The sequence below is a fragment of the Chiloscyllium plagiosum genome, unplaced genomic scaffold (assembly GCF_037043375.1).
Source record: "Chiloscyllium plagiosum isolate Xiang-an unplaced genomic scaffold, Cpla_swu_hap1 HiC_scaffold_4, whole genome shotgun sequence".
NCBI classification, from domain to species: domain Eukaryota; kingdom Metazoa; phylum Chordata; class Chondrichthyes; order Orectolobiformes; family Hemiscylliidae; genus Chiloscyllium; species Chiloscyllium plagiosum.
Genome location: NW_028270142.1, coordinates 148,936,735 through 148,953,166, shown reverse-complemented (window position 1 = coordinate 148,953,166; position 16,432 = coordinate 148,936,735). Strand labels below are relative to the sequence as shown.

The 16,432-nt window shown below is 43.9% G+C and overlaps 1 protein-coding gene across 1 annotated transcript in view; it reads right to left on the bottom strand.

The window, feature by feature from the left end:
• The window catches only part of agap3 (ArfGAP with GTPase domain, ankyrin repeat and PH domain 3), a 375,300-nt gene extending 367,469 nt beyond the window's left edge, over positions 1-7,831 (bottom strand). The window contains exon 1 of the mRNA XM_043687548.2: positions 5,959-7,831. Within this exon, the coding sequence (XP_043543483.2) occupies positions 5,959-7,270 (1,312 nt within the window). The 5' untranslated portion in view covers positions 7,271-7,831. The remainder of the gene's footprint in view (positions 1-5,958) is intronic.
• Between the last annotated feature and the right edge of the window lie 8,601 nt (positions 7,832-16,432).

Genomic DNA, 16,432 nt, shown 5'->3' with positions numbered 1-16,432 from the left:
ATATCCTTCTAATCCTTTTCTATCCATGTATTTGTCTGAAAGCCTTTTAAGTTTTGTTAATGTACCCTCCTCAATCACTTCAGCTGGCAGCTCATTCCATATTTATACTACCCTCAGTGTAAAAATGTTGCTCCTCAGGTTCCCTTTTATTCTTTCCCCTCTAACCTTAAACTGATGCCCTCTAGTCCTCGATTCCCCAACCCTGGGGAAAAAGACTGAGTACATTCACCCTATTCATGCCTCTCATGATTTTATACACCTCTATAATGTCCCCCCCTTCAGTTTCCAACACTCTAAGGAAAACGTCCTCGCTTGTCTAATCTCTCCCTATGACTCAGACCGTTGAATCCAGGCAACATCCTTGTAAATTTCTTCTGCACTCTTTCCAGTTTAATAACATCTTTCCTATAACAAGGTGACCAAAAGCGAACACAATACTCCAAATGTGGCCTCACCAATGTCCTGTATAACTGCGACATAACTTCCCAACTTCTATACTCCACGCCCTGACTGATGAAGGCCAGTGTGCCAAAAGCCTTCTTCACTGCCCTGCCTATCTTTCAGTGAAATGTGAACCTGAAGTCCAAGGTCCCTCTGTTCCACTACACTCAAAGCCTGACCATTCACCATAAAACTCCTATCTTGATTTGACATTACAAAATGCAACACCACATTTATCTATATTAAACACCACGAGGCACTCCACTCATCACAGACTTCCAGTCTGACAAGCATCGTTCCACTATTACCCTCTGCTTCCTATCATCAACCAATTTTGTATCTAGTTTGCCAGCTCTCCCTGGATTCAATGCAATCTAACCTTCCAGAACAGCCTACCAAGTGGAACCTTGTCAAAGGCCTTACTGAAATCCATAAAAACAATGTCGATCCCCTTGCCCTCATCAAACTTCATGTTCACTTCATCAAATAACTCTAACAAATAGGTGAGACATGATCTCCCACTCACAAAGCCATGTAGACTACTCCTAATCAAACCCTGTCTTTCCAAATGCATGTACATCTTATCCCTCAGAATCTTCTCAAGTAACTTACTAGCATAGATGTTAGGCTTAGGGGTCTATAGTTCCCATGCTTTCTTTGAAACCCTTCTTGAATAAGCGCACAATATTGTCTACCCTCCAGTCTTCTGGGACCTTGCCCATGGTTAACCATGATGCAAACATATCTGCCAGGTCCCCCGCAATTTCTTGTCTAGCCTCGTGCACACAACAATGGGGAAATGTGGCTGCATGAGTAGCTAGTGTTGGAGGAACAGGAATGAAAACTGAGGGAGGATGGGGTGGTTATCAGGTTGCGCAGCGTTATAAGCATGGAGAAAACTAAGATTTGGAGGGATTTAAACACAGAGACATACCATTTATAAACGGGATATAAAAGTGACTATTTGATAGTCACTTCAGGTGAGCAAGCACAGGGATGATAAGTAGCGCTTACTAGAGGCATACTGGGACAACAACAATTATCGACTACAATATTACAATCCCCACAGAGACGAATAACTTTTGAAATAGAAAGTATGCTAATGGAAAGAAATGTACTGAATAAAATTTCACTTTTAAAACTTTTACTCTAATAAACCAACTAAACTAGGGGCAGCACTGCTGCCTCACAGCGCCTGGGTTCAATTCCAGCTTTGGGCGACTGTCTGTGTGGAGTTTGCACATTCTCCCTGTGTCTGCGTGGCTTTCCTCCAGACGCTACGGTTTCCTCCCACAGTCCAAAGATGTGCAGGTTAGGTGGATTGGCCATGCTACATTGCCCGTAGTGTTAGGTGCATTAGTCAGAGGGAAATGAGTCTGGGTGGGTTACACTTCGGAGGGTCAGTGTGGGGCCAAAGGGCCTGTTTCCACACTGTAGAGAATCTAATCTGAAAAGGAATCAAGATAATTCAAACTTTAACTTATAGGCAAAGGATATTTCAAATAAAAAAGTAAATTCTGCTTTCTGTCATCACACTTCCCAAATGATCGATTTGCCCCATATGATTAAAAGCATTTATAGTCCTTCTTGCACAATAGTTTCAGCTCGTGTTTCACTCACTAGCAGCATGTTCCATCCACAGTCTCAAGACACAATTACCATTGAGAAAGCACACATCTACAAGCCTTCCAACACTCCAACTCACAGTTGTTCTGAAAGTATAAAATCCTCCCAAACTCCCATATCTAACTCCTTTAGATGGTCTAAACACTGAGACAGCAGCAATGGCTCTTGTCCAATCCACAACACATATTCCACCTGACTTCAGCTCTCTGCTGTTTCCAACTGTATAATACATATAATGACACAATCCCTGCTCTATTTTCAGAAATCCATTTCAACACCAGGATTTATTTGAACATGGCCAAACATTTCCAACTGGGGAAGCAACTGCTTCTTTCCTCTTTAGAACACAGTGAAAATTGGTGCAAACTGCGAAAACAAAAGAGAAAACACTAGCTGATCCAACCCCACTGCAATTAACTTTCTGTTTACCCTTTGTTGCATAGCTTGTTTGTCCTCAGTGCAATCTCAGGACACATGAGAATTATTAGTACTGTCTGGTATCATAGTCAGTAACAAATTAACTCTTTTTCAGAATATACCCTCGACCATGGCAGTAAAAAACATACAAGCTTTTCCCCAGTGAGTCACCTACAATGAGCACATATGAACATAACCAATAGCCTCCAAGATACAGAGCGCATGCATACAAAATCAACAGGCTCAGGATCAGGATCAGCTGTGTGTCATCTCTTTTGATCCTGTTTCATAGAAGCTGAGCTGCTGTTCGATCTATTGAGTAGAAACTATATATCCAGTAAAGCCGAGCTTAGAATTATAGAATGGTGCAGCACAGGAGGCCACAGGTCCATTATGTCGATGTCAGCACTTGGAATGAGCAGCCAATTTGTCTCATTCCTCCAGCTCTTTCACATTAAGGGCAGCACGGTGGCTCCGTGGTTAGAACTGCTGCTTCACAGCGCCAGGGACCTGGGTGCGAATCTTGCCCTGGGTGACTGTGTGGAGTTTGCATATTCTTCCGGTGGGTGGATGGGATTCCTCCGGGTGCTCCGGTTTTCCTCCCACAATCCAAAGATGTGCAGTTTAGGTGAACTGGCCATGCTAAACTGCCCATAGTGTTGGGTGCATTAGTCGGAAGGTCGGTGTGGATTTGTTGGGCCAAATGGCCTATTTCCACACTGTACATAATACAATCTAATCTAATCTAATAATACTACACTTCCATCCTTGGGTCAGTTAGCTGGATGGCTGGTTTACGATGCAGACAGATAGAATATGGAACATAGAAAAGTACAGCATAGAACAGGCCGAGGTTTAATCCTAATGTAAAATATAGTAACTTAACCCATACACCCTCAACTCACTGCTATCTATGTGCACGTCCAGCAGTCGCTTAAATGTCCCCAATGACTCTGCGTCCAACACCACAGCTGGCAATGCATTCCATGCATTCACAACTCTCTGCATAAAGAACCTAACTCTGAGGTCTCCTTTATACCTTCCTCCTAATATCTTCAAACTATGACTCCTCATACCAGTCAATCCTGCCCTGGGGAAAAGTCTCTGGCTATTGACTCTATCTATTCCTCTCATTATTTTGTAGACCTCGATCAGGTCTCCTCTCTTCCTCCTTCTCTCCAGAGAGAAAAGATAGTGCTTATTCAACATTTCTTCATAAGGCAAGCCCTCCAATCCAGGCAGCATCCTGGTAAACCTTCTTTGCACCCTCTCCAAAGCCTCTGTACCTTTCCTATAGTAGGGCAACCAGAACTGGACACAATATTCCAAGTGTGGTCTCTCCAGGGACTTGTAGAGCTGTAGCAAAACCTCGCGGCTCTTAAACTCGATACCCCAATGAAAGCCAAAACACCATATGCTTTCTTAACAACCCTAACCACTTGGGTGACAACTTTGAGGGATCTACGTACTTGCACACCCAGATCCCTCTGTTCCTCCACATGCCAAGAATCCTGTCTTTAATCCTATATTCAGCATTTGAGTTCGACCTTCCAAAATGCATCACTTCACATTTATCCAGGTTGAATTCCATTTGCCATTTCTTAGCCCAGCTCTGCATCCTATCTATGTCACGCTGCAGCCTGCAGCAGCTCTCTATACAACACCTCCAACCTCAGTGTCATCTGCAAATTTACTAACCCACCCCTCAACCAAGTTATTTATAAAAACTACAAAGAGGCCCAAGAACAGAGCCCTGCTGGACCCCACTCAACACTGTCCTCCAGGCAGAATACTTTCCATCTACAACCACTCTCTGCCTTCTGTCAGCCAGCCAAATGCTGAATCCAGATAGCCAAATCTCCCTGTATCCCATACTTCCTGACTTTATGAATGAGCCTATCATGGGGAAGGAGAAAGTGAGGTCTGCAGATGCTGGAGATCAGAGCTGGAAATGTGTTGCTGGAAAAGCGCAGCAGGTCAGGCAGCATCCAGGGAACAGGAGAATCGACGTTTCGGGCTTAAGCCCTTCTTCAGGAACCCATGATATTAAGAGTATGGTTTCAATTCCTGCACTAACCAAGGTTGCCATGAAGGGCTCTCCTTCTCGACCTATTCCCTCGCCTGAGGCGTGGTGAGTCAGCACCACCAGTGATCTCTCTCTCAAATGAGACAGCAGCTCTATGGTTCAGAGGACAATGGTGACTTTACCTTATCTATTCACTTCCCCTTTAACTAAATGTTCTCATTAGTTACTGATACAAGGTCCACATGTGCAAGAAGTGCCAGCAGTTCAAACAGCTTGAGTGCCAAGTCTTGAAACTTGAGCACAGCTGAAGGCACAGAGATACATCTGCGAGGCTGAGTGCGATATGGGTAGCACATTTGTTGACACTGTCACCTTGTATACTGAGGGGAAAATGGGTGACCACAGCTGAGAAAAGAGGCAAAACAGGCAGAGGACATTCCCCTCAGTAACTAATTCTGTGTAGGAAAAGGATGACAATGAACATTCCACTGCAGAGTGCAGCACTACAGGTGACCCAGCTGTATGAGGGGGCAAGAGCAAGAGTTCAAGGGAAACAGGTGACTCAATAGTGATGGGTGCAAACAGGCATTTCTGTGACTAGAGATGTGACTCCAGAATGGTGCGTTGCCTCTCTGGGGCCATGGTCAGGGATGTCACTGAGTGACTGTGGGTGATAAGTGAAGTGGCTGTGGTACACACTGATATCACTGACCTTCCACACTCCCTGCTGTACCTGCATGCTCACTTTCAGCGAATGGTGTATCAGAACACCTAGGTCTCATTGCACCTCCCCCTTTCTCAAACTATTGCCACTCAGATAACAATCTGCCTTCCTGTTTTTGCTACCAAAGTGGATAACCTCACATTGATCCACATTATGCATTATCTGTCATGTATTTGCCCATTCACTCAGCCTATCCAAATCACACTGAAATATCTCCCTCTTTCTCAAAGTTCACCCTCCCACCCAGCTTGGTGTCATTTGCAAACTTGTAGATGTTACATTTAGTTCCCTCATCTAAATTATTGATCTTATTGTGAATAGCTGGGGTCTGAGCACTAACCCCTAACCTTTCCACATATTCATTCCACAGAAATCCTGGCTACAAACTGATATTTCCTAACAACAGTCTGAATTGTTTATATCTAGCAGAGCAGATGCTATAATCCTTTCTTAAATTCATACATGCTAATGACATTGTTGTCCAATGCATAATCAGGGCGGCTGAGAGAACCAGGTTGAGTTAGTAAGTCCACAGACAACCCACTTTCACGCAGTTCATAGCAGTTTGGTTAACAGAATTCCACAACATCCGATTACCCTCATTACATGGACCACTTTCACTTACAAAAACTAGCTCTGAACCAGCCTTGAATGATAAGCATCACATATGCATCACCCTGATGTTTGTTGTTGCTGCTGATCAGCCACATCGCTCCCAATTTACCTTCTGATGATGGTGATGATATTTCACTTCTGGGCAGATGATGAAAGCTCTCCATAAATGGATCATGGATGTTGCAAGATTCAAGTATCCCACACGAAGCCATATTCTGTTCCTCGCTTGGTGAAGTCCAGCCATTCCTCTGCATCTCAGATCCCAATCTATCATTTTTTGAAGAGTTTTTGTTCACACGTGAATCCTTTTTGCGAAAATGAGCAGTCAGAAACTTCCACCAATTGTTTGCTTCAGTGTTTTGGTTTGGCGAGTATGCTGGCTTCACTGTTGGGGATGAGGAGGTGTTTATAACAGATGTTAGATGCACCTGGTAACTCTGATCTTGCTTATGCCACGTGGGCGTCTCTTGGTTTGATGTCTCTGGGGAAGATGAGCTCCCACTTACAGGTGACTTCAGTCTTTGGCGGAAGGATTCTCCAACACTCAGTGTCCTGCACCTGGTAGTCTCACACTCCTTTTTGTTCTCTCCTCTCCTAATTCGAAAACTCAGGCTTCTTTTTAGTGATTTGAGGGATATTTTGGAGTTTGGAGTTTTGTGATCACTTGCTGTGTCTTTTGTACTCATTGTCTTCCCAGCTGAGTTAACCCATCGGTGACTGGACCATCGATAGCCAGCTCGCAAAAAGCTTGTGCCGTCAGATCTGGTGGCACTGGCAGTCCGTTCAGCCACTTCACTGTCTGGTACCTCAGCCTCAGCATGGGACGGAGTTCTGATTGCCTCAAGGAAACTCATACTAAGGGGTCGACGTAGTTCCTTCTTCCCAGGACGGAGAATGCATGCTTGAGGCTGTACAGTTCCTACTGCTGCTTCATTGTGGTGCTGAGAATGCTCCCCTTTACACAATGGATCAGGATCAATCCCTCTCCTCCTCACAATTGGCACCAGTGACTGTGATTCCAGTTCTGGGAATAACCCAATCTTGTTTTCTGGGACACAAATACTCCTGGGGCGTCTTGGTCTGTCATTGACGGAGTCCAGTGGGGAATCAACCATCACACTTGAGTGTTTTCCGGAGAAATCAGCAACGTCACTGGGCTTGGTCTCCTTCCGGAGGCGTCCCGCCCGGCCCTCTATCAAACTCTTGAATTTAACCTGCAAGACACCAGTCATATTTACCTGTTCAGACATGGCAGCAATTCGAGTATCTGCAGCCTGTTCATTGGGTGAGTGATAGCAGCGACATGAGTTTGCATCATAGTCAGTTTTTGCCTGCAATATCCTATTGTGCTCCAATTTGTTGTGCTCCATCACCAGCTCTCTGTCAGTGCCCTCACAGTCTCCAGTTACATCAGCTGCCATTCTGTCTGAATTCAGCTTGGGCTCAGAAGGAGCTTGGAGATCAAAGCCATCGGATTCATTCACGGGTAGATTTGTTAACTGCTCTGAAACTCTCTGTCACCCGGGTCCCCTGAGAGAGAATCAGCCTTACACTGGAAGCTGCTGTTCAGTGAGAACAGTGGCCTGTCAGACTGCACCAACATTTTTAACTCTCAGGAGTCTCATTGGGTGTTGCAGTCTCCCAACCCAAAGGAAAACATTCCACTCTGCTTGAGTCACTTTAAAAGCTGGAGCTAAACCAGTTTTCAAGAAATAACAATCCACACGGTGTGTGAGGAAGTTTTGACTGAGCAGTAACTCCACACGAATGCCGCTGGATGGAATCTCCCACACGCTGGCTCAAAGTCAGAATTCCACAACATAGAAACACCTATTCTCTTGGACCTGCAACGTCCCAACTATTGTGACAAACACTGAACAAAATTGATCTATCTTCTTTCAGTGCATGGGAGCCCCGGCTGCTAACCTCCTGTTGTGGCTTGCAATCAGAACTGCGACATGTCAGTTGCTCCCTGTGTCAGACCTGGCCAGGATTAGTTGAGAAATGTTCTCTCGCACCGAGCCTGCATGCCTGTACCTTGTACTATAACTATCAGCACGGAGAGAGGGAAAATGTGGAGTGGATCTAATTGACACTCCTCATGCCTGCTCAAATGCTCCTGAGAAGCATTTCTACAGACATATGTAGCTGGGTCAGGACAAAGATAAACTGATGCTGACTGAGGCAGTGACAGAATGAGCAGAATGTAGAAGTGTGGGGAATGTGTGACTGTTCTGCTGAAGTCACTGCTTCTCCCTTTCCACTTCACAATCAATACGCCCAGCTCACTGTCACTAACTACAGTATGATCACTCAAAGAGAGGGAGCTGCTGTTTGGCCAATCTCACATACCTGTGTCACTGATGCTGTGTGGGGTGGTGGTGGGGAGAGGGGGTGGTGGAAGATAATGATTCCAGATACCCATGTGGTGGGGTCAGATAGTCAAGGGAGGGGGTTCAGCACAGTCAGAGTACTGATAGCTGATGTTCCAGCATGATAAATGACAGTACTGTCAGAGTTGCTATCTTTTGAAAGACACATTATACTTATAGGGCCTAGTGGGAACGGAAAATGAACTCCAGAAGAGCAGGAAATCCAGTCTTACAGGTGCATGCCCAATATTTATCATGCAACCAAATAACAAAAGAAACTGGTACTTTCATTACCATCCCACTGTTTTTGTGATCTTGCTGTGCATAAATCAGCTGCTGTGCTCCCTACAAAACAGCAGCAAGTAATTTTCAAATATTTCTCATTGACTAGGAGGGACTTGATCATGGCATGTTTAATACAAAATGCATCTCCTATCTTCACTACTTCCAATACAATGATGCAAGCAAATTGATCCAATCTGGAACTTCGATCATGCTACATTTAAAAATTCCAGGAGAAACTCAGCAGATCCAGCAGTATCTGTGGGGAAAGAAACAGTTAATATTTCGACTTTTATATCACTTTTCTTCTTGAGTTCTAAAGAAGAGTCATATCAGACTGAGTTTCTCCAGCATTCTCTGCATTTGTTTCAGCTTTCCAGCACCTGCAGCATTTTTCTTCTATTCAAAGATCAGCCATTTCCACACTCCAGTAGCTTTGCATTCCCAGTGGTTCCACACTTTCCGCATTTTATGTGTGAACACACATGGCTCCTTCAATAAATCAACAAAAGTGAAATCAACAAAATTCCAAAATATCCAGTTTATCCACTCTGTGATGCCATTCCCATTCCAGTGTATCCACCTGATGATCTTATTAGGAATCCCAAATAGTGAGTTTTGTCTTTGTCCCAGACAGGTCCTGGTAACAGACCCAATGCTCTTTAGGAAATGGAAATTAATTCTAAATGTTGGAATGTGAAACATGACAACTAAACCCTGGAGAAAGACATTAGATCAGTGAGTATCTGTCAGATGCTGACTTCCTCCTGTACATTGTTAGCAATGTATAATTCACAAGGAAGTCCAGTAACATTGATGGAGAGCAAGGAGAAGGCAGCCAGTCACCAGTCACAAGCTTAGAGCATGCTTAATGTGAAATGTAATCAACCTTGATCTTACCATCATTCATCCCTGAGAAACCCATTTACAGCAAGTGCTGTGCACCAGCCAGACCCCTTTCAGCTACGCACATTGATCTCTGATGCTCGTTCACTGTGTGGTGGCCAAGCCTAGATAGCCAGCACCCTCTGGCGATCAGAAGCTGTATAGCAGTGAGACTAAGGCTGCTTCATTTGACAGTTAACTGCTCCATAGTTAAGGCAGCGGTCAACCTGGGCAGCAAAGGAGTAGTGAATATTATAGATATTTCTTTCTAGATCACTTCAGCCACTGATAAATGGGGGTTGAAGGAGACACAATGAGTTTGACTGGTTGAGGCTGTAAGACTTTTGGGTTGAAAATTCATACACGTTTATCGGCCATGTTATGAACTCCACAACAATGCTCCTTTTGAAAAGAAAACTCCAGTACATGCTAAGACAAAGATCCAATACCCTCCACAATTGAGCAACCTCAGAAAGGAGAGTAAATAAAGGTCTATCACCTGTAATAGGATCACATCCTTTGAAGACAAGTGGGTTTGAAAAAGTAAACTCTACAAAAAAAAAACGAGCACATAGTCCCAGCTTCAGGTCAGTTACCAAAAGCAAAAAATCCCCTTTCACAGCCCTGGAATTTACAATTCCAATTGCCTTCTCAAATTTTTAATCTAGCAGCAAAGAACATAATGCGAAATTGAACAGATCACACACTGTCTATTCATCTGATACAATCTGCATCAAATCCTGAGAGTCATTAGAGAGAGAAACAGTCAGTCAGTGTGTGAAGTGCTCTCTCTACCCTTCATTGCTTTTTGGGCTACAGACTCCTCATATATACATATGGCCAGCTACTGGGAGATGAAAATTATCATCAGTGACTACTTCTTTCTATTTTTCTATCTCTGCTCCTGCTCAGCTTACTTCAGCTGCTGCAATGCTAAGTCAAGACTGGTCACCTCTATGCTGAACCATTCTGATCATCCCCGATTGACCTCCAGCCTTTAAAGAAATCAGTTCATGTTAAACTGCTGCTCACAACCTGTTCTGCTCACATAGGACCACTTTTCTTTTATAAATTCACTCGTGGGACATGGGCATCCCTGGCTGGGCCAGCATTTATTACCCGTCTCTAGTTGCCCTTCAGAAGGTGGTGGTGAAGCTGTCTTCTTGAACTGTTGCAGTCGACGTGTTGCAGGTTGGCCCACATTGCTGTTAGGGAGAGAATTCCAAGATTTTAACCTAGCTTCATAAGGCAGAATGGTGATACATTTCCAAGTCAAACTGGTGAGCGGATTGGAGGGGAACTTGAAGGTGGCGGTGTTCTTGTGTATCTGCTGCCTTTGTCCTTTTAGATGGAAGTGGTCATAGGTTTAGAAAGTGTGTCTAAGGAACTTTGGTGAATCTCTACAGTGCATCTGCAATGAGGATAGTACACACTGCTAAGTGTTGGTGGTGGAGAGAGTGGATGTTTTTTGATGTGGTGCCAATCAAGTGGGCTACTTTGTCCTGGGTGGTGTCAGGGTCTTTGAGGTAGTTGGAGCTGCATCCATTCAGGCGAGTGGGGAGTATGTCATTCCACTCCTGATTTGAGCCTTGTAGATGGATAAACAGGCTTTGGGTAGTCAGGAGGTGAGTTAGTTGTCACAGAATTCCTTGCCTCTGACCTGTTCTTGTCGCGACTGTGTCCAGTTGAGTTTCTGGGCGAAAGTGAGGACTGCAGATGCTGGAGATCAGAATCGACAGTGTGGTGCTGGAAAAACACAGCAGGTCAGGCAGCATCTGAGCAACAGGAGAATCGAATTTCGGGCAAAAGCCCTTCATCAGTTGAGTTTCTGGTCAATGGTAACCCCAAGGATGTCGATAGTGGGGGATTCAGCGATGGCAACACTGTTAAGCGTTAAGGGGCAGTAGTTAGATTTTCACTTATTGGTGATGGTCATTGCCTGGTAAGGGTTCGCACTTTCACCTCCCCTTGGAAATTCAGTTCTTTTGTCCAGCTTGAACCAAGGCTGTAATGAGGTCAGAAGCTGAGTGGCCCCGGTGGAACCCAAACGGCGTCACTGAGCAGGTTATTGCTGAGCAGATGCTGCTTGAAAACACTGTTGGTGACATTTTCCATCACTTTACTGATGATCAGGAATAGACTAATGGGACGGTAACTGGATTTTCCATTTGTATACAGGACATACCAGAGCAATATTTCACATTGTCGGGTAGATGCCAGTGTTGTAGCTTTAATTGGATCGCACATCTTTAGTATTACTGCTGAATGTTGTCAGAGCCATAGCTTTTCCAGCATCCAGTACCTTCAACCATTTCTTGATATTGTATGAAGTGAATCGAATTGGTTGAAGACCTAGAATCGCAAATACTAGTGATCATCCAGTCGGCAATTCTGGCTGAAGATTGCTGCAAATGCTTCCTCCTTATCTTTTGCACTGATATATTGGGCTCTTCCATCATTGAGGACAGGGATGGTTGAGGAGCAGTTTCCTCCTGTGAATTGTTTAATTGCTCATCACCATTCACAACTAACACAAAAACAGAAATTGCTGGAAAAGCTCAGCAGGTCTGGCAGCATCTGTAGAGACAAATCAGAGTTAATGTTTCACGTCCAGTGCAGTGACCCTTCCTCAGAATTCAATTCTGAGAAAGGGTCATCCGACCTGAAACGTTGACTCTGATGTCTCACCACAGAAGCTGCCAGACCTGCTGAGCTTTTCCAGCAATTCCTGTTCTTGTTTCTGATTTCCAGCATCTGCAGTTCTTTCAGGTTTTATTTACTATTCACAACTGGACTGGACATGGCAGGACTGCAGAGCTTAAATCTGATCCAGTGGTTGTGGGATCACTTGCTGATTATGCTATTTGGCGTTCAAGTAGTCCTGTTGGTGGCCTCACTAGATTGACACCTCATTTTAGGTATGCCTGGTACTGCTCCTGGATAGCCTCCTGCATTCTCCATTGAACAAGAGTTGATCCCCTGGCTTAATGGTAATGGATGAGTTTGAGAAATGCATGGCTATGAGGTTGCAGTTTGTGCTGGAGTACAATTCTATTCAAGTTTATGTCCTACAACATCTCATGGATGCCCAGTCTTGAGTTGCTAGAGTTGTACGACATCTGTCCAATTAGCACCGTGATAGTGCCACACAATAGTCAAAGCGAAGATGGGACTTTATCTCCACAAGGACTGTGCGGTGGTCACTCTTACAGACACTGTCATGGATAGATTCATCTGCAACTGGCAGATTGGTAAGGATGAGATCAAGTATGCTTTTCCCTTTTGTTGTTTCCCTCATCACATGCCACGGCTATGTCCTTTAGGACCCAACCAGTTCGATCAGTAGTGTTGCTGCTAAGTCACTGTGTTGGAATTGTGGGAGTTGGATAAATAAATGAAGGGTTTATTGATAGTTTGGGTCCAGCACTCGATTTGGGATCCACAATTTGTAAAAGCTGATCTCAGCATTTGGAGTTGTCCAAAGTCAATCAGATTACATGAAGCAGGAGCCCACAAATGAAACAGACTGAGAACATGGATTGGAGTAAGTAGCTCTGTCAGAGTTTGTCAATATAACAGCATTGCTGACGATTCAGAATTATTAATTCACTGGGTGGGCCTGAGCTTCAATATATAATCTATACATGCATTTGCATATCTGTATATGTCTCGTACTGAGGAAGTGTTTCACTACCAGACAGTCAGTACTGAGGAAGGAAAAGCATGAGATCATAAGGAACAGGACAAGGAATAGGCCAGTCGATCCCTTGAGTTCACCCATAACAAAAGCAGACACACAAATCTGATGAGCTCTGAACTAGAAGACAACTACTTGATAATAATATTTTAATTGGCTCGCTTTGTGTGGGGCCAGCACAGCAGGGAAACATGCAGCATACATAGTCAAATTAGCAAAATCTCTCTGGTTCCTCTTGTGTGGAGGAACCAGAAAATCTCCAGTCATAGCTCACTGTCTTCCACTCCTCTTTCTTGACAAAGTTTTGTTGAAAGAGGAATAAAACAGTTTCAAATATCTGTACAGAGAAAAAATAAATTCTGAACCAGTGAATGAAAGTGAGTGCCAGTGTACAACCAACGTTGTGTTAACAGCAAAGAACAAAAAACATTGAAAGAAACCCAAAACAACCAACTCCACTCCTGTGATGCAAACTGATGCTAGCATATTTCCCTCTGATTTCTTTCCCCATTTCCATTTTCAATACCCATGTCTTGTCTGTCATTGTGCATCTGCCTGTTTGTGAAGATCGGGATTTAAAACATGTCGAGTTTATGTTATAGTTATGGAGGCAATATTTTTTCCTAACTGCCAATGGTTAAAGGTAATTTGTTTGCAATAAAACATTTTATTAAATTCAGGAACCTGGTTGAGTATTGTATTTTAAACAGATTTCATCAGTGAGGTAAACTCAGAACCTTGAATAGTTTGACACAGGACAAGTAGGCCATTCAACTCATCAACTCGGACAAAGTCAGGACTGCAATTCAACTCATCAAGTCTGCTCTGCCTTTCAACGACACCATGGCTAATTTGATCATCTTTAACTCCACTTTCCTGCCTGGATAATTGGGGCTCATTCTGGGGTGGGTGGTCTCCACTGAACCAGAGGGGTTCTTGGGGGGAAATTTACTAATGCTCTTCAGGAAGGTTTAAACTAATTCACCGGGGGATGGGAAACTGAATTGTAGTTCCAGTGTACAGGAGGTTGAGAGTAGAGGGGTCATAAATAAGGGTTCAAGGTTGCAAGACCAGCAGGCAGGAAGGTGGTTTGAAGTGTGTCTACTTCAACGCCAGAGGCATCCGGAATAAGGTGGGTGAACTTAGTACCTGGGACTTCGATGTTGTGGCCATTTCAGAGACATGGATAGAATAGGGACAGGAATGGTTGTTGCAGGTTATGGGATTTAGTTGTTTCAGTAAGAGGTTGTAAAAGAGGGTGAGGAGTGGCATTGTCAGTCAAGGACAGTATTACGGTGATAGTAAAGACGTTTGATGAGAACTCGTCTACTGAGGCAATATGGGCTGAGGTTAGAAACAGGAAAGGAGAGGTCACCCTGTTGGGAGTTTTCAATAGGCCTCTGAATAGTTCCAGAGATGTAAAGGAAAGGATTGCAACAATGATTCTGGATAGGAGTGAAAGTAACAGGGTAGTTGTTATAGGGGTCATTAACTTTCTAAATATTTATCAGAATCGCCATAGTTTACTTTAGATGGGTCATTTTCTGTCTAATGTGGGCAGGAGGGTTTCCTAATACAGTATGTAGACAGGCCAACAAGGGGTGAGGCCACACTGGATTGGGTAATGAACCCGGCCAGGTGTTAGATTTGAAGGTAGGTGAGCACTGTGGTGATAGTGACCACAATTTGATTATGTTTACTTTATCAATGGAAAGGGATAAGTATATAACCACGGGGCAAAAGTTATAGCTGGGGGAAAGGCAATTATGATGTGATTTAGGATGCAAAGAATGGGGAAGGAAACTGCAGGGGATGGACACACTTGAAATGTGGAGCTTATTCAAGGAACAGCTACTGCGTGTCCTTGATAAGTATGCACCTGTCAGACCACGGAGCAAGTGGTTGAGTGAGGGAACTGTGGTTTATTAAAGAAATTGAACCTCTTGTCAAGAGGAAGAATGAGGCTTATGTAATGATGAGACGTGAAGGCTCAATTAGGGCGCTTGAGAGTTACAAGTCAGCCAGGAAATACCCAAACAGAGAGCTAACAAGAGCCAGGAGGGAACATGAGAAGTCTTTGGCAGGCAGGATCAAGGAAAACCCTGAAACTATCTATACGTATGTCAGAAATAAAAGAATGACTACAGTAAGATTAGGCCCAGTCAAGGACAGTAGTGGGAAGTTGTGTGTGGAATCTGAAGGTTTAGGAAAGACACTAAATGAATATTTTTCATCAGTATTCATGCAGGAAAAAATACAATGCTGTCAAGGAGAATACTGAGATACAAACTACGAGACTAGACAGGATTGAAGTTTGCAAGGAGATGTCAGCAATTCTGGAAAGTGTGAAAATAGATAAATCCCTTAGGCTGTATGGGATTTATCCTAGGATTCTCTGGCTAGCTAGGGAGGAGATTGCAGAACCTTTGCCTTTGATCTTTATGTCGTCATTGTCAACAGGAATAGTGCCAAAAGACTGGAGGATAGCAAATGTCCCCTTGTTCAAGAAGGGGAGTCGAGACAACCCTAGAAATTATACACCTGTGAGCCTTACTTCAGTTGTGGGTAAGATGGTAGAAAACGTTATAAGAGATAGGATTTAAAATCATCCAGAAAAGAGTAATTTGATTAGGGACAATCAACATGGTTTTGTGAAGGGTAAGTCGTGCCTCACAAACCTTATTGAGTTCTTTGAGAAGGTGACCAAACAGGTGGATTAGGGTAAAGCGGTGTACATGGATTTCAGAAAAGCATTTGATAAGGTTCCCCATGGTAGGCTACTGCACAAAATATGGAGGCATGGGATGAGGGTGATTTAGAAATTGGCTAGCTGAAAGAAGACAGAGGGTATTGGTTGATGGGAAATATTCTTCCTGGAATTCAGTTATCAGTGGTGTGCCACAAAGATCTGTTTTGGGGCCACTGCTGTTTGTCAATTTCATAAATGACCTACATTCGGGCATAGAAGGATGGGTTGGTAAATTTGTGGATGACACTAAGGTCAGTGGAGTTATGGACAGTGTGGAGGATGTTGCAGGTTACAGAGGGACATAGATAAGCTGCAGAGCTAGGCTGAGAGGTGGCAAATGGAGTTGAATGTGGAAAAGTGTGAGGTGATTCACTTTGGAAGTACTGGGCTAATGGTAAGATTCTTGGTAGTGTGGATGAGCAGAGAAATATGTGTCCATGTACATAGAGCCCTGAAAGTTGCCACCCAAGTTGATAGGGTTGTGAAGAAGGTGTATGGTGTGTTAGCTATTATTGGTAGAGGGATCGAGTTTCGGAGCCATGAGGTCATGCTGCAGCTAGACAAAACTCTGGTGCGGCTGCACTTGGAGTATTGCGTA